The 24,256-nt window shown below is 35.7% G+C and overlaps 2 protein-coding genes across 4 annotated transcripts; both read right to left on the minus strand.

Annotated features, from left to right (window-relative positions):
• Positions 1-158: 158 nt before the first annotated feature.
• LOC116255642 (probable aldehyde dehydrogenase) lies at positions 159-13,311 on the minus strand. 2 transcript variants are annotated; one of them, XM_031631517.2, is made up of 16 exons: positions 13,148-13,311; positions 11,553-11,632; positions 10,697-10,795; positions 10,510-10,577; positions 9,897-9,954; positions 9,666-9,779; positions 8,858-8,941; positions 7,759-7,863; positions 7,098-7,211; positions 6,257-6,388; positions 5,818-5,907; positions 4,612-4,701; positions 3,755-3,964; positions 2,631-2,741; positions 1,621-1,700; positions 159-825 (listed from the first exon to the last, which is right to left on the minus strand). In XM_031631517.2, the coding sequence occupies exons 1-16, from the start codon at positions 13,197-13,199 to the stop codon at positions 687-689; spliced, it is 1,626 nt and encodes a 541-aa protein (XP_031487377.1). In that variant the 5' UTR covers positions 13,200-13,311; the 3' UTR covers positions 159-686. The 2 variants fall into 2 exon arrangements, with proteins under 2 accessions (XP_031487377.1, XP_031487376.1); XM_031631516.2 differs by having other exon boundaries at positions 10,697-10,800.
• Positions 13,312-15,769: 2,458 nt separating this feature from the next.
• LOC116255643 (probable flavin-containing monooxygenase 1) lies at positions 15,770-19,458 on the minus strand. 2 transcript variants are annotated; one of them, XM_031631519.2, is made up of 6 exons: positions 19,317-19,458; positions 18,064-18,514; positions 17,594-17,831; positions 16,951-17,126; positions 16,494-16,855; positions 15,770-16,193 (listed from the first exon to the last, which is right to left on the minus strand). In XM_031631519.2, exons 2-6 carry the CDS (start codon positions 18,511-18,513, stop codon positions 15,851-15,853), a joined length of 1,569 nt encoding a protein of 522 aa, XP_031487379.1. In that variant the 5' UTR covers position 18,514; positions 19,317-19,458; the 3' UTR covers positions 15,770-15,850. The 2 variants fall into 2 exon arrangements, with proteins under 2 accessions (XP_031487379.1, XP_031487378.1); XM_031631518.2 differs by lacking the exon at positions 19,317-19,458 and adding an exon at positions 18,919-19,096.
• Between the last annotated feature and the right edge of the window lie 4,798 nt (positions 19,459-24,256).

Here is a 24,256-nt window from a genome sequence, read left to right on the forward strand (position 1 = left end):
CTGCACAGAGCACAATCGGCCTCGGTGTCTTGAATTGACCCCAATTTTGTGCACTTCATTTGTATGATTCTGATGACATCTGAATACATTCAGCTCAAAATTTCTAGGGTTTTGAATTTCGAGTTTGCGAAATATGCAAATTAAATATAAAGACTCGGTAAGCTAATTATAAATCTGATCAAGGTGAATGATGATTCATTAGAGATTTACAACGTTCCACATGTTTCAAAGTACAAACTACGCCTTTCCTAGAAGTACCTTTATACAAACTTTGAACCGTCATTTGAGTTCATTAAACAATTAATCAGTTCACAAAATTTTCATATACTCAGAATTTCTCTGATGGCAAGATTCAGATCTAGTAATTGCATTTCACATACTCGAAAGCAAATTCCCAACTCTAAACATTAGCCTCGATTATTTGAACGCAGTACTGGCTACATCTGACCTGGACCCAACCGTTTACATCCACATCCACAGTTTACAATGCATACCAACTAAAGAATAACAGCCGGGGGAACTTATCAGCAGGGTTTGCAAACTATCAGATCTGAAGATGTCAGTCATCATGGTTGGCCTAGGAATGCAACCCTACTGGAAAAGCTTTCGAGAAGTTAACGGAAATGCTCATAACTGACAAACCAGACTCCGGATTTAGCGCTCGAGAAGGCAAAGAGTTCTGCAGATTAGGTAGATGGTGGCACTTCCCACTCGGAAGGAAGAGGGCCTATATCATATATGATCTCTCTGTGGCACGACCAAACTAGTTTTATAGCTTCCGGGGTCCCAATTCCAGCACCAAGAGGGTCACCAGCTGGGCCGAACCTGCAGCCACACAAGATAAACTCTTGCACTCAGATGTGCTTTTAAATAAAACAGGTGCATTACTTTATCGAGAAAGTTGACACTAGACGAAAACCATACTCACAACCCTGCAAAGATCTGAGATGAACCTGACCCATTTTGAACTCCAGCGATGCAGTACAGTTCAGACATAGGTTTATAACGGATCAGATATTTAATCTGGTGGAGTTGCATGTGGAACAAGTATTGAAACTATGAGCTAGAACTATCTCTGGGGTGCAAGGTTGCAGAAAGGAGTCACCAGAAGAGGACCTCATGCGAAATGGAACATAAGCTTTGTGCAAGATGTGAACCAGTGTAACAAAAAGTTTGTTCGTTCAAAATTAAGAAAAAAAAAATCTTACAAAGTCTCCAATTTCCCTAGTTGGGCAAATTGTGAAGATTACCTGGCCCATCACAGGCGAACATTTACGAGCGATGGAATAGGGTTCTGAAATTTTTATCAATGTCGAAATTTTTATCTGTAAGAGTATGTGTTACATAAATAGGCTATTGAAAGAACCTAAAAATTTAAAGAAAATGACCACGACCTCATGAACGTAATGTAGACTGAATGCTAAAGACCTAAATGGTCAAGATCCACTGAAATGACATCATAATCAGGGGATTCACTTCATGATAAACTCACCCAGTTGGAACCATGAAAAATAGCATTACTGGGTCAATTCTAAACTAGTTTAGGACCACAGTCTGGGTTGATTTCAAATTATTACCAACGTGACCAACCAAGTTCACTAACTCTACGACCATCCTTACCAATGATTCTGTGGAGCTCCAGTTGTTCTTGCTCTAATTCCAGCATATGTCGTCCCATTTACAGATTTACCTAGAACTTCCTGCATCAAGAAGGCCAATTTGAAGTTATTCACACAAAAGACAGTTTCTAAGAGTTGAAAAAAGCTTGAACTTAAATTGTCTACAACATCCCATGCCTCATTCAATTCAGCTTCAAGGCCTGTCAATCCATAAAATCGATGCTAAATAAATATCAGTAACAATTCTGAACTCCACAGAACAGACAAGATATGTCATGTGCACAAATGGGCATCACGAACATCTACAGCTGAACCCAAATTTCTAACATATGCAAAGACAGAAAGGCTTCCAAATAAATCTCAAATACCCCAAGAAAAAACAAATTATTATACAATTTTAGTTACCAATCCATCATACAGGAGATAGTAGCACCTCCATATAGGACCTGGCACAGAAAGCGTTCAACTATGACCAACTTATTGGATCAATTTGAAACAATGATAGGAAGACAACATTTCTTTTAAAATATTATCTCCCACCACCATTTTGCAGCATTGAAAGATTGCTCAGCTGCTGGAGGTGCACAAAGCATTACAAACAAGGTCATGATAACTGCATTCAGATGTAGATTCATATCATGTGTTCCTTCAAGGATGACAGGCCAGCCAAACAAAAGACCAAGTAGCAATCATTGTCTACTATTAATAAATAACAATAAGTGCTTCAACGAAAATTATCATCACACTGCATGGAAGGGGAAACAATCATTCAGGAACTGCTGAAAGGATGTTGATGTTTTCAACATAAATGATGCATAAAAGCTTCATTAGCAAAAAGATCACAACATTCAGATTGAAGAAGAGAACAATAAGGGTGTAAATGATGCTTTATCAACTTTCCTTTCGTTAGTAGTTGTCAGTATTCTCAGACCAACAACATCTATCAAGGCACCTAAGCATGCTGTTAAGAAGAGAAGCTAGGAACAAAATTGATAACAGATGACAGATCACCTGCAGAAACAGAGGGTCATTGGAGACAACTGCTGCAGTCAGATGAGCATGCATACGCTCACAAGTATCCAATACCATCTGGAGCTCATCATTTTTATATTCAGTGATTATCTGAGAACAGAAATGAACATCAAAATCAGTTGTGAGATGAGCAATGGAAATGAAGAGACAACCATCTCTATGTCAAAATGAACATAATTCTCACTGTACACTAATGCCGGAATGTTTTGCTTCATATATACTCCTCAACCCTTAAGGTTAATTTGGATGACTTGTATCCTTTGACAAAGATTTAAAGACTATGCAAGAATGGGATAAATACATTTTATTACACTCAGCAGCAAGTTAAAGAATGGGTAGTCCAAAGGCCGTTGCCACATACCATATTATATATAAAAAGGCAAAATAACAAAATGAGTAGCATAAAATGCATTTAATCTTGAAAAGCATAGCATCATTGGTAATCATATTTTTCTAAATATAAGGAAAACCGAAAGGATATTTGATTCTAAAACTCCCAACTGAATTATTCTCAGTTTTGAACTCATGTATAAAGTCTGCAATCTCACATGATTGGATTGATCAGGTTAGGATACTAAGCCAGTTATATACCTTGTTTTGAAGAGTGCAATCCTGGAAAATATCACTTGAAAATGAAATTTAAGCATCACTGTCAACAGTAATTGAACTAAGTAAAAAATAACGTCTCTGCTCTTTGCATCATAGTTAAAAAAAAAAAACTAGAACTACTTGTCCCAGATAAGGCCTGATCACAGAAAATCTGGTTTAATTTATAGCTTGGGCCAAGCGAAAAAAGCAGCATTGCACGCTTTTTGTGGTTCTTCACAAGTAGATGAACCAATTCTACTTGTGTGTGTAAATGCGTGAGAGAGGGAGAGGGAGAGAGAGCGAGAGAGAAAGCCTGCAAACTCTTGCATAAAGTCCAAAGTGAGAGAGAGAGAGAGAGAGAGCCTGCACACTCATCTTGCATAAAGGCCTAAGCTAAATTCTGCTTGAAAAAATTAAAGAAAAAAATACAAATCAATGTTTCTTTTAGGACAGCATGGGTATCAGTAAGGCAAGAACTTTCTGCTATTTAAACTCTCTCCAAGTTCATCCCTTACCTGGAAAGGCCCAAATATTTCTGTTGTCACAATCTCAAAGTGATCTTTCTTAAGCATCTCACTGAGTGGAACAAAAACAGCAGTTGGCTTAATTGCTCCATATATTTCTGGAATGGTGTGGTTTTCCAAAGGTTGTCCTCCAAACAACAGCTTTGAACCTGGAATCTCAAGCAATCTTTTCATGTGTGCTAGCATTCTTTCAGTTGTCACCTGAAAACATTGGAGATAATAATCCATGATGCCAACAATAGTTCCAATACAAACTAAACTGCTCTTGAAAGAAATAGAAAAATTGCATAACATCATGTTTTGACGAGATGCAAGAAAAGCAAATCTATGAAGAAGAATGACTTGTCCCGAGTTTTACAAAATTTCTGTCCAGCAGGACTCTCAAAAAGTGACCTAATCATAGAAAAAGGATAAAAGAAAAGAGTGAGAAAGCAAAGACATTCATATCCTCCTTTTTGCTTGAACATGTCGACAAGGCTATAAGACATTCTTCTTGACAGATAATCCTTGACAAATAATGGGAGGCAAAATACCATCTTAAAATAGCAGGTGACAATTGAATCAGAAGAGGAAGTTCATGAAAATTAATGTTAATGTAACATGATAGAGAATTTGCTAAGTACATACAACATCATCCTGACATAGCATACAAGTACAGAACTTAATTATTATACCAGAAGAGAGGATATAAGTCCAGTTAAACATTGATTTTACCAAACATAGCAACTGCAGACACTTCAAGTAAAGAATCATATAGAAGGACAAAAAATGACATAGGAATTAATAATTCATTGTATAACATTAAAAAAAACATGATGAAGAGGATAGAAACAAAAAAAACTGCTTACAGTAAGGACAGGGCCAACTGTCAAATCTTCCAGTTTTCTTCTTGAAGCAAGTGACTCTAATTTGGATACAAGATCGCTGGAATTCCAGTTCTACATGCAACCACCAAAAAAGACTTATTTCAGCAATTAGTCCAACTTATTGAACATTAGAACTCTCTAAACTTAAACCATTCTTAAGGATACAGGAAGACATCATAAAAACAAATGCTGCGGTTGGTGATATCTAAGAACCATTCTACATCAACAAATAGACAAATGAAATATATGGTATTAAGCTTTTTTTTTCCAATAAAAGATGTAGAGTACCTAAAAAGAGATTTTGTGATGATTTAACTCTCGAAATAGCCAACAGAACTACAAAGGCTATATCAGTTCCTGCAGTTTGTTTGATGGCACAACATACTATGAAGTGTGAAATGTGGATAACTTTCAAAAGTGGCTTCATGATGATTTAACTCTTGAAATACCATGAGTGCAGAGTTTGTTCCAGAGAGCTATATCAATGCTCATAGTTCATTTAATAGGACAACATACTATGAAGCATAGAAAAAAAAATGTGTTGTTTTGAAAAAAAATCGATAAATAAATCAGCCGTTCAAAACTTAAAAAATACATTTTTTTGAAAAAAAATCCAAAACAAAAAAAAACGTTTTTGTCATTTTATTCATTTTTTTTCACGTTTTTTAATCCGACCTGCTTTTTTTCATTTTCTAATTTTTATTTGTTGCAAATATAGTTATTTTTTGATATTCATGTTATTAGTTTCTCACTTATTTTATTTTCCCCTCATTTTTAGTTTTTTTAATTTTTAAAAAATTTACCATATGTTTCCCATTCTTTCAAGCTCGCCATATTATACCGGAGAAAAACCTTGTCATTTAAAATGCGAGAAAGTTTTCTGACTATGATATAAAGGTTTCTAAAGTCGATTATGTAAGATAGGCAGCTCAAAACAGTAATATTTTCTTTTTGTAGGTTATTCACCACATCATTTATTGTTCTGAGTTGGATATATAAAAAAAAATACAGCCAAGATGGAATTTGTGGCATCTAATTTAAAATAGTTCCAGAAAAAAAAAAGTCTTATAATGAAGTGAAGACTGAAACAGAAGATCAGAAACTGGGAATAACCTCTATGCTATGTAAGTATGGGTTTACTGTTTATCAATACTAAGACCTACTAAATTCCAAAAAGAAGAAGCAGACCTCATGCATGAACAGAATTGATTGTGCAGAGCACTTTTGACCACTACAAGCATATGCGTCCTGATCACAAACCCAAGCCACATAGTCCACCTGCAACAGATTGTTAGGATTAAGAAAGGATTAGATATTAAAGAAGGTAGCGAAAATAAAATCAAATACTAGGAAAGTTCTAAAAGAAAAACAGCAGCAGTTGCTCCTAAATTCCTGTCATTATGTGTCCACATTTCATATCAGCAAGCCATAGTATTTGAATCAAGAACCTTTCTTTAAGATATAAGGATCACAGTTGGATACAGTGATCCACCGACTCCAACAAGCCAACACATCAGGAACTTGCCATCCATTAAAAAAATTATATTGACTTAGCCATAAGAACCAACAAGGGAGGAAGAATTATGCATCTCCAAAAATAAACTATTATTAAATTGTAAGTTATTACCTCTTGAACATCAGGACCAAGTATTTTCCAGTCAAAACCTGCGTCTTCCAATTTGATGCGGCCTCTCAAGTCAACAGCCAGTCTTTCAGCTACTGTTGAGCTACCAGTAAAAAGAGTCATTCGTGGATTTGCCTGCTCAGGAAATTCAACACAAACAAGATTTGTCTTTTTTTTTTTCCATAAACATCAATGTTGGAGAAGCTTTATCAAATAAACAGTTCATGCAATGCAATCAGTTAACGGGAAATAATTTGGCATTGTTGAGGCTATTATGTGTGGAATCCTGGGTGAAGCAATATTTATTTGGGTACTTTTTCTTATATACTCATTGATTGCGTGACATCATCAGTGACATAGATTTACTAATTATTTCATCATAATGGCATAAAGTTGTACATATTAACGTATTGACACCTTGAATAGGTCGTCTTGCCCCACACTTGCATGTCTGTCACACAACAGATGACAATCAGAGGTGAACAGCCATAGGGCTAATCACAAACACCAGGAAGATCGGGTATGACCCTCGAAACCAAGGTGGTCTGGCTACATCCTACCTGCAGAAGTATAGCCTCAAATTTCATGCATGGAATTAGGAGATGCCTAGAAACAACAGCAGTTACTTCAGAGAAAAAAAAAAGCATAGAAGTGTAAAACATCAGGACTAGTAAGAAAGCAAACCTCAGCATTTTCTGGAGGGAAAACAACAGGTTAGGTTCTATATATGCTAACGCAAGGATGGAAAAGTCAAATAACATTCAGATGATAGACACCATCCACCAAAAGAATAAATAAAATAAAAAACTTGAACATTAAGGTTTAATGTGCTTCGAGAACAAACCTCCAATAAAACCTTATTCATGACAAATCCATCTGTGTTGATAAAATCGACATCTTCCATAAGCAAGCCACATTCATGAAGAAGCCGAAGCATTTGCTCCATCACAACACTCACCTATGAAGAATATCCAACAAGTTGTACAGACTCATCATAGATAAATTTATGAGAAACATGAAATAATCAATGAAACAGTAGCAAGGGAAAGTAATATCCAAGATAAAAATAACACAGGCATACACATACATATAAAACCTTAGTCAGCTCTTCTTTCATTTGTTTAATTTAAAATGGATAATTATGAACTCTCCTTAACGAAAAGCAAGATTGCCTGTTTACTTGATCAACTCTACCACGAATGGGAAAAGGTACACATTTTTTTTACCAGTAAGATAATGAGATGCTTTGACTTATCACCAAAATAAGTGGGCTTACCTGCATTACTCCATGATATTCTTTTAGTATCTCTGAATGTTTTTGTGTGTGTGCATACTGGCATGGACAATCCATAAGATTGCACATGCTAAAGAAGGGGAGAATCAGAAAACAAGCCTTGGTGGCACAAGCAAGCTTTAGTGGAAATTTTTTGATTTAGTAGTTTTATGCAGAATTGGATCTTGGGCAGTGCGAGCCACAGAAAGAACAGAGGCTTTAAAAAGTAAACCTTGCTATCAACTTTCAGAATAGGTTTATTCCCCATGTAAAGTGCACCCATTAATTGCAAGACTGGGATCTCCAGCGGAAAATTGAAGGGGGTAATGATTGCCACCTGCAGAAACATTCATTTATGTGGTCATAAAGAGACAAAAGTGATTGAAAAATTATCCAAAGAATTTCCAAAAATGTCGACCACTAATACTTAAGACAATTCATGCACCATCAGTCCATCACACTTTTCTGTCTTCCTTGGCTGGTCAACAGGTAAAGCAACAAATGATATAGGAGTGACCTCATGAACCCGTTTCATAAAACCATATAGTAAAGAAGGAAATTGTAAACCTAAGGGTGACAAAAAGGAATCATTGAACAGGGAAAACAAAGAATGTCACATGATAAACAAAGCCCCTAATAAATATAATGGTCAATCCTGGAAGATATCTTCCTTTTGTGAATGTAGATAAAAACCTTAAAGGTACTGTACTAAAGCTGAAACTACTACTTATTTGGGAAGAAAGAGAAAGCACTGCATGTTCAAGAGGGAAAAGCAGAAGAGAGAGGGAAAAGCAGAGGGAAGGAATTTCTTGGTAACGATTATAAAGAGATATGAAACTTTCTTTTGTTATAGTGCTATTTTAAGCTACATTCTTCGCCCATTAGTATTTGAATAACTTTCAAACTTTTCACTCTTATTTGTTCTCTTGAAAATAATACATTTATTGGTCCTTTAGATGATTCATACTAGACAAATATGATATATCAACTTTTGAAATGAATTTTAAACCAAGGGAACTTTTCTGCTACAAAACCCATCTATTTCGAGTTCCAGATTTATATGACCATGGAAGATATTGACATATCCAGTACTGGAAGTTAGCAGATTTGGCATCAAAGCAATCTTTTAATAGACATATTCATTCAAAAGAAATGACGGCCAACTGCAGATGAAACTTGGAGGCAAATGAAGGAAATATTAAAGATGTAAGAAATGAACAAGCAATCAACCAAAGCTTCTACGACTGTGGAAATTGAGACATATCATATAACAAAAAAGAATTTAATGACAAGAAATAACCTCATCTACAACCAGGAGATATGAAACTTACAGGACCATAAGGCCAACGAAAACCATTACTTTGCTGCCCAAGATGATTACCAGGAACAGTAAAAGATCTTGCCAAGAACCTCACCTGACAAACCAAGTAATATTATTAAAATTTGAGGCCAAAATGCATAACCAAGCACAATGCCCAGAAAAAAAGAACCACTTCCTTGATCATATACTAGTGTTATGCTTAAGATCATGGAACAAGCTATTACATGTCAGTTAGACATCACAGAATCTGTCAGTAAGATCATTTAGCACAATCAACTGAAGCATCAACCACTTGGTCATATAGCAGTTACTAACCTTCATTACGACTTTCCCATAAACATCTATATATTGAACCATTCATATATGTGTGTCTATGAGAAGTGTGTTAGGCCAGCCTTATTTTGGAACTGGTCTGACCAGTTTATTTGAAAAAGCAACTATGCAGATGCGATCTGCATGTTCAAAAACAACAGAATCAACAAGAAAGAACAGTTTATTGGATATTTAAGATGCATCTTAGACGTCAGAAGATTTCAGACTGTTGGTTTTACGAATTTTATAATTCTTATTTACACCTTTAAAATCCATCGTTTTTTAACGGATTCATAATGTTTGGATAGATGACTAAAAAAATGAGTGAAAAAAGTTAAGAATGAAGGAACTGGCCGGACCAGTCCTGAAGTGGCATTGGTTGAATGCAAGTCTCATGGACATGCATTCTACATGAGCGGAAAAAATGTTAAAAATGAAGGGAAAGCTTGAAAGTGCTGTGAACTAAATCTAAATTAAAACCTGCAAAATAAGGAACGAAAATTCACCTGGTCACCTGAAAAGTTCTCCAAAAATTTCTGTGTAACTTGAACCTCAGCAAGCGCCTGTTTATAACTCTTAGGTGAAACCCTTTGAATGAGTCTTGTGAAAAAGTGTGCGACCTAATAACCAAAATAGTTTGTCTCAAATTATAAGATCCATCTTGGGTAGAAGCTCAGGATACATGATTTCACAGGAACAGCGCTTCACCAATTACTAGCCCCATTTAATATCCGTACCTCTGGGTCAGCAAGTCTAGAAGCAGCCTTTGCAGATATATCTCCAAACAAAAGATACCTGGAAAGATAAACATTTTCTTCAAATGGGTTTCAAAGACGTGCCCAAAAGGAGCAGCAGATCACCAATAATTAGAAACATGAAGTCTAGCATGAGAAATTGCCTATGACATGCTAGTCTTGCCCACTTGAGAAATAAAAATGGATCATGATGTTTTCAATACAAGTAGAATTACAAATGAACATAGCTAACCATAATTTTAGCTTAGAGAATGTTATTGCTGATATGCTTAGGTTCATAACATTGAACCAGTCAGCTTACAAGCATCTACATACAGATATATTTATCTCATGTCATTTGTCTCAAAAGTCTGAGAACCAACTATGTAGAGGATGTTATTACTGATATGCTTAGGTTCATAATATTGAACCAATGAGCTTACAAGCATCTACATACACATACATTTATCTTGTGTCTTCTGTCTCAAAAAGTCTGAGAACCAACTATCCTGTCATTCTTCAGAAATACAGATGTCACTTATTCATAAGTGTGTCTTCACCTGGTAGGCTGAAAAGGAACTAGGAATACATTGCCAGAAAAAGGAAAACTACAAACCTCTCTTGAGACCTTAGAGGATTGTGAAGTCCATACTTTGGACATTTTGACAAGCTCTCCACAAATGGCTGCAGACATTTACATTAAACAGAACGTCCATAACATGCAAAGATATCCTTCAGAGAACACGAAGACGTTTTTCCAGAGCTAAGAAATGCAACTTACTAAGTTGTTCCAAAGCATATACCTTAATTCCCGTTTCATCTACATCGGAAACTTTAATGAAGGGTTCACCATTTAAGGGATCCAAGATTGTATTATGACTTGATGTACTGTGCCACTTACCCTGCACTATATGCACAAACTTACTTGTGAGCTTATTAAAATATTTATTCTTACTATTTTTTTTTCAAAAGATAAAGAATTTAGAGATATCTTAAAATGAGTTTGGAAAAAGAATCTAAAAAGTTGGAAAAAATCAAGAAACAATAAAAATTAAAAATGTAAAAATGAATGAAAAAAATGGTTCTGGCAGTGTCAAATAGAATCACGATAACTATGAAAGATCGTAAACTTAAATCAACATGACTGTCACAGAAGGTATATTTTCTCATGCCACGTAAAACGTCACCAATATCTGTTAGTGATGCTATACTAACTGAAACAGAAAAATTCATAAGGCATTTATATAAATTCAAAGTTCAAACACAAGTCTGTTAATCGGGAATATTAAAATATCATAAGCTCGGAGAATATGGTTCATCAGACAATAAATATCCCAGTTCAAATTTATGTCTGCAATCACACATTTGCAACATTTTACATCAAGTTCTTATTGAAATCTAATATAACAGTCTTGCTTCCATCTAATATTTACTCATTAACACCTTTCAAGTAGAATGGAAAAAGCAGGCAGCAGCAAGAAAGCAGCACCCGCATAGAGGAAGAAAACAAAAAGATGACACAATTTTCTTCCTTATATGTCTACGTATCAAACGAGATGAAGAACTGGAGAGTGTGCATTTGGGACAAGTAATGACTCAGACAAAAAGTTTACAAGCTACTTCAGCCTAATACAAATGACAAGGTATTTGAAAATTTACCCAAATTAGATACTTCAGCAGGTTTGGAACCAGATGTTTCTTCTGCATCCAAGGTGGCAAAAGACAGTGAATGGGCAGCCCTGGAATTTAAACAGTGATAAGTCAAATTTTTGATAGACATAAACCACGTATTACTGAACAGCACATTAAACTTGTCAAGAGGCTTTTCTGGACCAACATGTATTCAAATCCTATTTGAACGTATATGCCATATAACCCAGTCCCAGCAACAAAAAGGATTTTATGAATGGCTTTGAGTATGCAGGTCTCCAGCAATTGTAATCAACAGTGTAAGCAATGACACTAAAATGTGCTCAAGATCCAAGTAAAAGCAGAAAAGCATATCACCGATGCTCACAGTGTCCTGACAAATAAACACAGCAAACTAAGAGTAAGGGTACTTGTTTTGAATTTGTGAACAGGAAAGGCTAGAACTTGTTAACAATAATTGCAGAAAAGCTGATGAACCATTTGATTTCAAAGAAGAGGATTCCTGTCTCAGTCAAAGAACAAAACCCCAAGAAAGAGAAACTTCATGTTCATTTGTCTACAGGCGTGATACTTCAGTTGCACCGAATGGATATCTGACCAGCAATGGAACAGTCCGATATTCTAGTTCATATATTGCAATCTGAGGTGGAAACAGGGAGAGGAAAATTTTCAATACAATAAGATGATTTATTAATCTCCCATTAGAATGAACAGATTTGTAGAGAAATGGGAGAAACATGAGTCGAGGAAATATTTAGCCATCTTTATCTATAATTAGCTTAACTGGACGTCAATAGATGGGGGAGGGAACTTGAGTTGTGAGACAGCGGTGTAAAAAACCCAAATCCTCCTTGCCGACCAGCACACCTTCCTTCAGACTTGGGACTAGGGAATATGGATTAAAATCCCGTGGCTTTGAACTCGGGACATTCCTTCAAGTTGGTGACATTCACAAGCTGCGCCTACCAGATGAAGGCGCCTTATGTAATGAAATATTGATACTTCCACTAAAGTACAGAGTACAAGTCCTATTATGCTGTATGCAGAAACTAAACAACTAAACTTTAAAGTGTCCCGCAACACAACCCCACGTATAATGCATCCTCAAAGCAAGCGGGGTTAAACCTTCCAACAACCTTCCCAGCAACAATACCCCTCCGCGTTACAGAAAAAATCATCCGAAAGCAGGAAACGGAGAGCAAACCATTAATTTTAAAATACCATTACCTCAAAATTCTAACTTAGTAAAGCTACTTCTTGTTTCTTTTCTTTTCTCTTCCTATGGACAAGAAGGGAGATTCTTTTTCTTTCAGAAATCCCAGTAACTCGTAAGCCATTCCTCATATTTATACGCATAAAACCCCGAGAAGGAGAAGAAGAAGAAGAGGAGGAGGAATTGCTCAACACCGGAGTGAAGAAAGACAGGACGGCGATCGTAAGAAGCGATCCCAAGATTAACAATCTATTCTCAAGAAAAGGAACCCGTGTTCAAGATCGATCAAACCGTCCATAATAATCTCGAGCTTAACAATTGATAGGAATTTAACTGAAAAACAAAGTTGATGAAAAGGTTTAACCATCGAACTAGATAGATAGAGAGAGACCTAAAATGAGTAGCTGAAGCCCCAAGGAAGATCGAAACTGATCTGCGGGCATTGGCCCTTGAGCTGCTACCCAGAATCGACCTCAACATCCTCGGAGGAAGGGAGGGAGGGAGGGAAATAGAGAGAGAGAGGTGAATCAGGTGACGGCTCAGGACTCACTCAGGGTGGCGATCACTTTCTTTTAACGGCCTCACACCATACCTTTTATATGTAGTGAAGTGCCGCACGCTTCTACCAAAGGGTGGGAAAATAAAATATATTTACTAAATCAAACTTTTTATCAAAAGTATTAAAGAAAATTATAAACTAAGTAATGACGGATAGTTGAATAAGGTCAATAATTTAATTTCAATATATTTATCGTAATATAATACATATTGTGAATACAGTTACTAAAAATCACTTTTAATTTTTAAAGAGATTTTAGGCAGATAGCACATGTGTCATGGTTTTAATTTTTCTCAAATCTCGTTAATAAATGCTAAAATTCATTATCACCCCAAATGAAAAGTGGGTAACAAGCCCATGTGAAAGTTGCCACACGTCGACTTTTCATTATTCCTAATATAAAATTAAAATTTTATTTTGGTTTATGCTTTAGAAGATAATGAAAGTTTTGACCGATTCACAACCGAATCCTGTGATTGCGTCGTGGGAGGACCAGAAACCAAAAGCTATTCCCCATGAAATCACGATTTTAGGTGGAGAAATGTTCATACTACTTCATATTTAGGCTCGATTCAGTGACGGATGAAGAAAAAACACACACTATATATATATATATATATATATATATATATATATTGGCCGTACAATGTTTTCACATCACTAAACATTTAAAAATCATCAATAAAAGCACTATACCATATAAGCATTAACAATAGTTTATAATACTTCATTTTTAATAATGAATTTTAAATATTTAGTTGTCTGGAAGCTAATTTCAATAATATATATATATATATATGTGTGTTAAAATTAAAAAAATTAGTATTACTCGTGATTTATGATGCAGTTACATTGTAAGATGACTTTAATAATGACTTTTTTAATAAATCTGGGGCATCGCGCCGGCCCCGATTGATACCTGAATCCGAGCTCGGGCTTGATACCCGATACACGAGTTTGGGCCCGACCTGACTCGGTCCGATTAAATTGAAAAAATATTGTTAAACATAAAATAATTTTTTAATATAAAATATATTTTTAATAATAAAATATATATTATTAAATAATAAAAATTAAAAAAAATGTTAATTAAGCGAAATTGAACTTCATCATCCGTCCAAATACTCGGTACCCGAGCCTGTTGCCCAACCTTTACTTTTTAACAACAAAATTTTAAATTTTAATTAACCGGCAGACACCATTGTTGGTGTCTTGTTAATACGACGTAGCATTTTTTTTGTGAATCGTGGCTACAATATTTTTTACTTTTTAAAAGTATTTTAAATTATATTTTAATTGGAGTTATAAAAACAAAGATATGAGCTGGTAAGTAACGGGCCATGGCCCATATGGGGCGACGACAATATTTTTACAACATGGGTGTGTGAGCCCGGTGCCTCAAAATGTCCATAAATATTCTCTAGTCTCTTCGAACTCAGATGCTTCTTATCTTTGTTGTATTTCAGAAGCCAACATTTCACCACCGCACATTTGGCAGGTTTTAAGTAAGTGATGTAAACAATCATTTGGGCCTATACTTCATGTACCATTTAAATATTTTTATAAGTTATCCATATGGATGTCGAAAGTTGCCAGATTTATATTTAATATGAATTAGTAATTGTATGTTACTGGAAGGGAAGAACAGGAGACGGAGATGTCGGTCGTGGTTGCCCCCTTCTCAATTAAAAAAATTTAAAAGTTTACATGTAAATTTTAAAAAAATATATTTATTCTATATCACAATTTAAAAAAAAAAAAGATTTTCGCCCCTAAGCTCTGCCTTGAAATTAATGTTACCACCCCAGTGATTGAACACCATTTCACCACCCAAACAAGCATTAAAATATTTGTCAACCAGCGGTTAAGGTTGTCAACCAAGGTGTAAATGTTTTGCAGAAAAATATTTGTTATATATGACCTGCATTTTATAATTCAACATTATTAAGCAGTTAAATCCTAGGCTTATACTAATCCTGAGAGTCTTTGCCATTGGAGGAAAAAGATAAACTGATCAGAAGTCAGGGTTGTAGATGAACATCAATTTATTTTCTAATTAAAGACATGTAAAAATTAATAATATAATTTCAATCCCTTGAAAAACTTATCAATAATTAAAAACAGTCGCTTTTTTAACATAATCTTATTGTTGATAAGAAAATGACATCCAAGCAGTTCATTTCCCCCAAAAAATGTTGAACTGCTACGAAATGCATATTAGTCACTCTGTCTAGTATATGTGCATCCATATATAAGTGATTGGTAGATACCAGACCACTTAAAGCTTCTAATATGCTTATAAGTACTAATTTAATATAAATCATGTTTTAGTTTAAGTCATTTTTGTTAAAAAGAATATTTTAATAATTAATTTTAATGGTCTGGTTTTGTCCCTTATTCAAGTGGTCTGGTTTTTACCAACTTCTCTCTCTCTCTCTCTCATATATATATATATATATATACACCACGTCCTTCAAATACGACATTGTTTAGACACCTAAAATATAACATGAAGTAATTACAAGAGCTGTAGAGCTAAAGATTGGAGTAATCTGCGGGGCCATAAGGCGAGAAGAGCTCCGAGAGCCAATTTTTCTTTCTTTTCGGGATGCATCCCATGTCTTTGCAGAGCATGTCATTGTACCAAATATGAATTGCAGCAATGCTTGACTTCTTATACTTGTACCCCGAGTGTTTCCTCTTGTAATCATCCCACTTCTTCATGTCCTCCTCCATTTCCTTGGTGCTGGGTAGCCGGAAGCCGCCCGAAAGGAAACTGACCAACCATCGGATTTCCATCTCCGATGTGAAGAGATTCGATACACCCTCTGTATATCCGATGATTGCCATCTCAGGGATCTGTGGTTGGATGCATTCCCTGTTGCAGATACAGCAAACAATGTTTTGTGTTCAATTTACACTAATTGAACATTGAATGGAGATATGGTACTTCAACAGACGCAGCAAACAAAATTCTTCTGTTTAATTTACACTAATTAAACATTGAATGGAGATATGATCCTTAATGTAAGCAATGTCTAAGCATTTTTCATATCATCAATCAATACGGCTTAGAGCAAACATATAATTAAGCCAACAGTCTCACAGCAAAAAAACTAATAAATTAGATTTCCAGAACAAGAGAAAGAAATTAAAAATAAGGAACTGAAAAACTGACCTGTACAGGGGAACAATTCCAGATTCAAAACCTGATAAGAGTTGTTGGTGTAATGGTGAATCGAACAAGTCCTTGAGCTTCTGATTGCTTTCATATCCAGTGGCAAGAATCACTAGGTCAGCCTCCAATTTTGCATCTTCATTACTGCCAAGTGTCAGACCATGCTCACAGAAACCCCACCCTGAAGATTTCTTTATCACGATACTTCCTTCTTCAAGACAACCATAGAAATTTTCTGGCAGAGAGAGAAAATGGCAGGAAGCAATTTGGTGGAATAAGTTTTCTTTGGGCAGCATGTCATACTTCTTCATTGGAAGCTGCCATTGTAAGCAAATTTCCACCATCTTGGAGACTCCCCATCTCTAGATGCACCAAAAGAAGAAAAAATAAATCACATATGCATGTACACATGCACGTATCCATGTGACCAATAAGGAATGTAGAATCCGTAAAGTACCAAAGGAGATAGCAGTGTGGCCAAGATGCCATGGATGAGGCTTTCCCCGGGCTTATGATCCAATAGCTCTGAGAAGCGAGTGCCATAGAGGAACGCAAGGGCCAGAGACCAACCAAAAGTTTGAGGGCAATGCCACTTCGGTTCTCTACATATCATTGTGCAAGGGAATTCCTTTCCTTGAGAACAAAAGGAAAAACAGAGGAAGAGGGTTCTAAAATGCAGTGACTCATCACATTCAACAGTAAACTAAAAGGAAGGAAACAGAGGAAAAAGAGAAACAAACTTCGACCTACGTTAAGTTTTGTGGATAGCATTCGACAAATCTCCAAAATGTTTGTTGGTCTATAAATCTATCCCCGCTTCTCCAGTAAGTTTTAGAAGCCTTTTCATTTTGCGGAATAAATCCACGAATGGCAGTGAAAAAGACATTAGTTTTGCAGATACCAACCATGCAAATGTTTACAGAAACTGCTTGGTTATTTCCTTATTTTTCTTCCCATTTTAGAACTTTACGTCTCATGACAATATAATTCCTTCGCACTTTCGGAAGCATTTGTTTTTTACGTCTATTAAACTTTTGATCTCGTTCTTCGTCCAAAAAATTCAGGAAATGCACGATAATGGACTAATTGACTCTCGTTACCATTGATGCTGGCACATTTCGCCGTAATGTCGAAGGCAGACTTCTGAAAGCCAACAACCACAATCTTCTTCTCTGAGATCAAATCATCAACTTGGTTGTGGTCCATGGAGTAGAGCTCCATTGCATGCACCACCTTGCCCTTGAACACCTCTGGTCCTTTCCCTGCTTCAAAGGTTGGCATTTTCGGAATGTCTCCATACCTCCCTGTGCACACTATCACAAAGTCCACTATGTGCACCTGCACTAAGAATTTATTTGTCAATTTCAAACAAGAGTGAAGAAATCCACAGCAAACTCAACTTGTGCATGTGCAGATCCTCTGCAAGCTATGACATATTCACTGTCTGCATCTTTTTTACTTTTTTAATGACAGGAAACCCTTAATCAATGACCCCAGCGGCCAGGCCTTACAAGGACAGCACCATGGGAAAACTACAGCAGTAATTGCACTTGGTGCTTTGATTACTGACCTTTAAGCATCGTTGCTGAGCATTATGCACTGTAATGTGCCATGACCCGCTTGAGCTGAATGCTTCACCAGACCAAGCAGTGCCGTTGCAAGAAATGATGCCATTTTCCTGGGATTCTGAATTCTTGACGAAATCCATTCCGACTACTTTGGAATTGAATTCTATGTACTGCAGGAGTTGGAAATGTCTGGCATAGGATTGAATATATTCCAACACCTCACCATGAGTGGGGCGGGAATTGGTGATCGAAGCCGGCCACGGAAAATCCGAGAACTGGAAGGCGAGCTTCGGTGTCTGCAGTAGAGTAGAGTCCAATGTTCTCAACCACACTCCCCCAACATTGTCCTTCATTTCGAAGACGATGGGATCGAAGCCTTTTGTCTTCACATATTTGCAGGCAATCAATCCACTGATTCCAGCTCCTACGATTGCAATCTTTTTACCCTCCATTCTGTAAACAGCCACAAGCAGAAGAAGATCTGCAGTCAGTTTGCATATGGGCAATAAAAAATTCAGCAACAGTTGAATGCCTGAGTTAATAAACAGCACTGCATCTGATATATATCCACTTGGTGACCCGCTCTTGACGCGGGAATTGCGATTATCGAGGATCAAAATCAGCATAGATTATCGCAAGAAACAAGGATCTTAGACCCTGTCACTAACAGCTTCGCCCCCTTGATTAGGTGGTTGGAGTTACAGACTTTCAAGTTGAATATAGTTGAAGAGTTAGGACCAAGGGTGAATCTCAGTTGGCGTAATCCGGTAGGCAGCTGCCGATCCCCAACTTGTCTATTGGAAAGGAAAAAGACAGAAACTCAGTTTCTGTGAGAATGGGGATCTTTAGTTCCTTACACGAGTTTCTGTTTCTCTCTGGAATCCTGATTTGCCATGCTCAAAGATCGTGGTTCTCTTGATAGTCTAGAGTTTCTGATCAACTCTTCTGCTCACTATCACACACTGGTCTTTGGATATCGATCTTTGGTTAATATGTTGCTAAACACACAAAACTGTTTCTCATGACTGAAAATGGGTACAATGTTACATCAAACTGCATTCAGAAACAAGAGAGATATAACAGGAAGATCAAACTGAAGAGGAGGATACTAACAGAGGGCACAAACTGGAAAAATATGCAGTTGTTTAAACGGTTCAAAGCATGTGCATACATCCGCTTGGAAGGACAGAATAACTTCAGTACATTGACAATGGAAAAAAAGAAATTTAGCCAATAAAAACTGCAGTGGACTTACTGGTTTCTTCCTGTTCTCAACAATGACAGGTACCAATTTCTCAGGAACTCCTTATATAGGACCTAAGAAAAAAAAAATCTTCACTAGATATTTTTCCCTCTTTCAGTATAGTGGTGAAAGGTCTCCCTTCTTCGCCATTATCTCTTCATTCTGTTTTATGTGAGAAACAAGTAGTGCGTTGGCTTGCTTAGATATTTCTTTTGCCAGATTTGTGCACTGGTGGTCCCAACAGCATCTCATTTGGCATTTTGCTCCATCCAAGGAATTAAAAAATTGTTATAAAAAATTCAAGATGGAAAACTGAGTGAGAGATAGTGGATGCAGAACCTCATATTCACAAAAATTGTGTTCTATTCAGAAAAATGTAAATAACTTATGAAGGTCACATTTTGTCGTTACTTTTTGTCATCTGTATGTAAAGCTTATCTGCACGAGGTTTTCATCTTAACAATTTCCAGCTCAAAATAAAGAAAACAGTCAGAGGGTGTGAGAGAAAGAACATGAAAACCTCAAGTTCGTCCGCTAAAGGGTTGGTGCAGTGGCTTGGAGTGGAAGCTGATGGGTCTCTATTTCTAATGTCATGGTGTCAACTTCAGAGGGTGCCACCGATGCACAAGTTGAAGCGAAAGAGGGATAGTTCATCGAGCTTTGGCTTTCAGTTGGGTGGTAGATCTCGCCTACTCACCTGAAAAACTACAAGTTTATATTGCAATAGTATCACAGCTTCGGGTGAGGGTTGATAAGCAACCAGTCTCTGTTTCAGTGTTAAGGACATCAATCTCTTACGCTACAAAAAGAGAGTCATCGATGCATTAGTTAGTTACAGCGCAATGGGGCAGCAGTTGTTGAATAGGAGATTCGGCTTCCTCCCAGGCAATGTGTAGGATACTTCACTACTTAATATAATGAAGATGTCTTCATAATATATGCAATAGAGAACCGTAAATTCACTTGTTTATGTAGTAGATTACTATAACAAGCAAGATGATATTGTGGTCTCAGAAGACGAGTAAATAATCTCGGAGCCCGTAAAACAAATTGCATTGTTTTGATTAGGCACTGTTATCGTCATTTCGTTCTGTTTTTAATTGGAAAGTCTAAACTTATCTCTGTTTTGTGCTTAAACTGCATGCAAATGTAGTAGTAAATAAGTTTGTGAATGGCTCAGATACACCTGGCTATCAACCGAAATTCATATAATTAGATTTAGCAAGAAAATAAGATATGAAAATACCGAGTCTTGCCATTATGAAAAAACTAGATTCAATATTTTCAAAAGTAGCTAAGTCCAACTTCAAATTTGATTTTGGACCCGAGCTGGATCGGATTTGATTAGGTCAGAGTTGATAAAATATAAATTAATTGACTTGAGTTTGATTGTTTATATCTTTCTTGTAGCGGTATAAGCTGTTTGGATTTGGGTCGGATCCAACCTTTATTGAACCTGACCTAATCATAATCAATGTAATCGCATTTGGATTCATTTTTTTAAAATGAAAAATAAAAAAGATTAGCATATGCCATATGCATGGCCTAAGGACGTAGACAATTTGGATCTGGGTCTGGTCCTACCTTTACTGAACCTGCTTTAATCCATCAAATGGTTGGTACCTGATTGTTTAAAATTGAATTTAGATTGGACTAGCCCAATCGAATCTTGAACTCGAATTTGGATTTATTTGTGAAACCTCTCATACTAAATACTAATCCAATTATTAATTCAAAAAATATTATTTTTTTGGCCTAAATTGGACTGAACAATTTTGAATTCTGATCAGTAGTTGAATATGTTCGATCCATTGGCACCGTAATATCATCAATGTGTCAAGTTCATGTGAGACCTTGGGTTTGGATCTGGGCACAATCATGAAACTGCATATAGAATTCGGGCCTGCTTAAATCATCAGGTCCACTTGTCAAATTTATTGGGCTAAATAATTTCAAATTCGGGTCAATAATTAGATGCATCGAATCTTTTAATGTTTAATGGAAATTAATGTTGACAATAGTGAAAGGAACTCACTTTCAGAGAAAAAACGGAAAATGAAATATTAATTGAAAAATATGCAATATTTACCGTCACCATCCTTGTGAGCTGTGATATATATATATATATATATATATATATATATATATATATATATATATATATATATATATAAAAGCATTGGCTCATAGCAATATATTTTCTTATTCTTGAAAAATAATTTTCATCTATCGCTTAAAGGGCTGGATCCATTAACTTGAGCATAAAAAAAGTACAAGTCTACAAAACTCCAGTTTTTGCGTTACAAAAAAAATCTCCATTTTGTGAGCCAACGATAGCCGATCATTATGACCGAACCACGTAAAAAAAAAGATTTGGATACTGAAAAAAATTTTGATATTTGATTATGAATTCATATCACATTTGGATATAAGAAACGGCATTGAATCGAATTTAGAGTCAGATTTAACTAAATGTTGACCAAATTCAGATTCAGATTTGGTCAGGATAATAGTTTTAATTCGAATAAACATCTTGTAATGAATGTCTATAATATGGTTTGCGTTAGATCTAAAAGTTGGAATTGAATGTTAATTTAAAAAAAAAAATTGGATCGGATTTGAATTATGAATTCAGATTTTGGGTTTGGATATGAATCTAAATATATATAGATATTTGAAAAAACGGATACGGTAAGCATACATCTGATTCCAATTGTATCCCTAACGTTGCCTACAGCTTAGGAACTAAATATAGAAGCCCTTCAAATTTGTTCATGGATTATTGAAAAAATTAAAGGAATAAAGGAAGTGTAAATTCGTAAATGTGCCTACTTGTGAAATGTGAATTTGCATGTTATAAAATTTAAATTCAAGCATATTATCGGTCTTTGTAGAAACAAAAAAAAAAAAATCCTAACTTAATGACAATAGGGTAGACTCATGAAATACTATTGTTTTACAAATTAGGCTCATTTTCTCGAAGATTTTTTTCTGATTTCTGGAACATATTTATAGAATATTAACACAGGGCTGCTATCACCAAACACCTCTAAAAAGATGTTCTTGGTGGATCCGAGACTTAAAGCATAGGAGGGGAATGATGCGTACAAACATTATATGAAATTATCAGTTGACATTGCTTCCCAAATAATCATATATTTTAAAAGTAATGTTGACATTATCAAGAAGTATGATCATTAACTTGGCATTGAAAAAGAGACGAGAAATATCTAGATATTCTTACAAAAAAGAGAGTGTATAGATATTAATTCTTACACTCCTTAAGGTTGTTGTTGGTCTTTCGTATTAAAAAACGATGTTAGATTTTTATTTTTTATTTTTTAATATGGTATTAGAGCAGGAAGATACCCATATGCTGCACAAGAAAATAAAGAGCACTATGCAAGTGTTTAACGTTATTAAAAAAAAAATTCACAATAAAATGAAGGTTATCATTGATAAAAAAATAATCCTGTGACCTATAAGGGAATTATATTATGCAGGTGAAGATAGACACAAATAATAATAGCATTTTATCAACAAGGAGGGTCATTGGCTCTTGCAAAAAAAAAAAAAAATGGTAGAAATATGATGTCTTGGATTTTTCAAGTATGTCTTGAAGGTGAAAATGGAAAGTGTTATCAAACAAGATCTTCTCGACAAAAGAAAGGTTATTATTGTTAAAGGTAATGTGGTGACTTTCAGAAAATGATATCTATAAAAGTAAAGATGTAATAAAAATAATAATAAAATTGTTATCAACAAGGGGGTCATCCACCTAAATTTGCAAGGAAAATAACGTGTGAGTGTAAATATCAAATCTAACAATATTGATGTTTTGCAATGTAACTACCATTTACAAGAAATGTTATTATTGTTGGCAATAATTCTGTGGTTTATAAGAGAATGATATCTATAGGAGTAAAGAAGCCAACAAAAATAATAATAACATTGCTATTAACAAAGAGATATGTCAACCTAAACATGTAAAAAAAATCAAAGACATATCTAGATATTATTGTAGACAAAAAGTATAAATATCAGATCCTTAGGACCCATGGTGGCATTCCATGGTGGAAACCACTTTAACTCTCATGCTTTTCATTATTTTTTTTTATGTACTTTTAACAGCAGCATCCAAGTGTGTTGCATGTATTTTTATATCTTAAAAAAAAACATGAGTCATGTGAAATGCTTGCAAATCTATCCTTCATGAAAATAACACATCGATAAAAATGGAGTTACACCAAAAATTTCACCACGGCAAGCATGATGACAGGTCGGGAAAATTACCTTCTTTTTATTGACATCTGTGAAATGAACGTCGGCACAATTACTTTTTATCAACGCTTTCATTTTTAGCGGCGCTTGAAAAATGAACGTTTTCTTTCCTTTTTCGACCATTTTGGATTGGCAATTGATTCAACTAAAATGGCGAATTGAAGGGCTCTTGAAGAGGAAGGCGGTGGAGCTGGAAGAGGACCAGCCCCATGGTTACTTCTTGTTCAGCCCAGGAGGTGCCACCACCACAAGGCGGCATAAGAAATTGTATCAGCTCATACATCGCCTTGATTGACTGGCGGCTGTTCCACCTAGCTTTCAATTTCAGAAGCAATAATAAATCAAATCTCTGTTTCAGTGATTACAGACGCAAACGAACCATTATAGGTGTTTTCTGTCGAAATCTTTTAGTGGTTGTACGATTTATCATACTCTGGAAGTTGCAAAATCTTATCTAAGCATCTAAACATTAAGTCTAGATAGTTTGCTTTTTAAGTTTCCTCCTTCCGCCTCTGTTTGAGGCAGAAGGGAGAAACAGGGTGCCCAATGGTTCCAAGTGTTAAGGACATCTACTGTGTGAGAGGTTAGTCAAAGGGACCAAGTGCGCCTACCACCGACGACTATAGACTTGCGGCTAGCTACTATGTTACTTTTTCTCTGTCGAGGGGGAC

This window comes from Nymphaea colorata, chromosome 6 (assembly GCF_008831285.2).
Source record: "Nymphaea colorata isolate Beijing-Zhang1983 chromosome 6, ASM883128v2, whole genome shotgun sequence".
Classification (NCBI taxonomy): domain Eukaryota; kingdom Viridiplantae; phylum Streptophyta; class Magnoliopsida; order Nymphaeales; family Nymphaeaceae; genus Nymphaea; species Nymphaea colorata.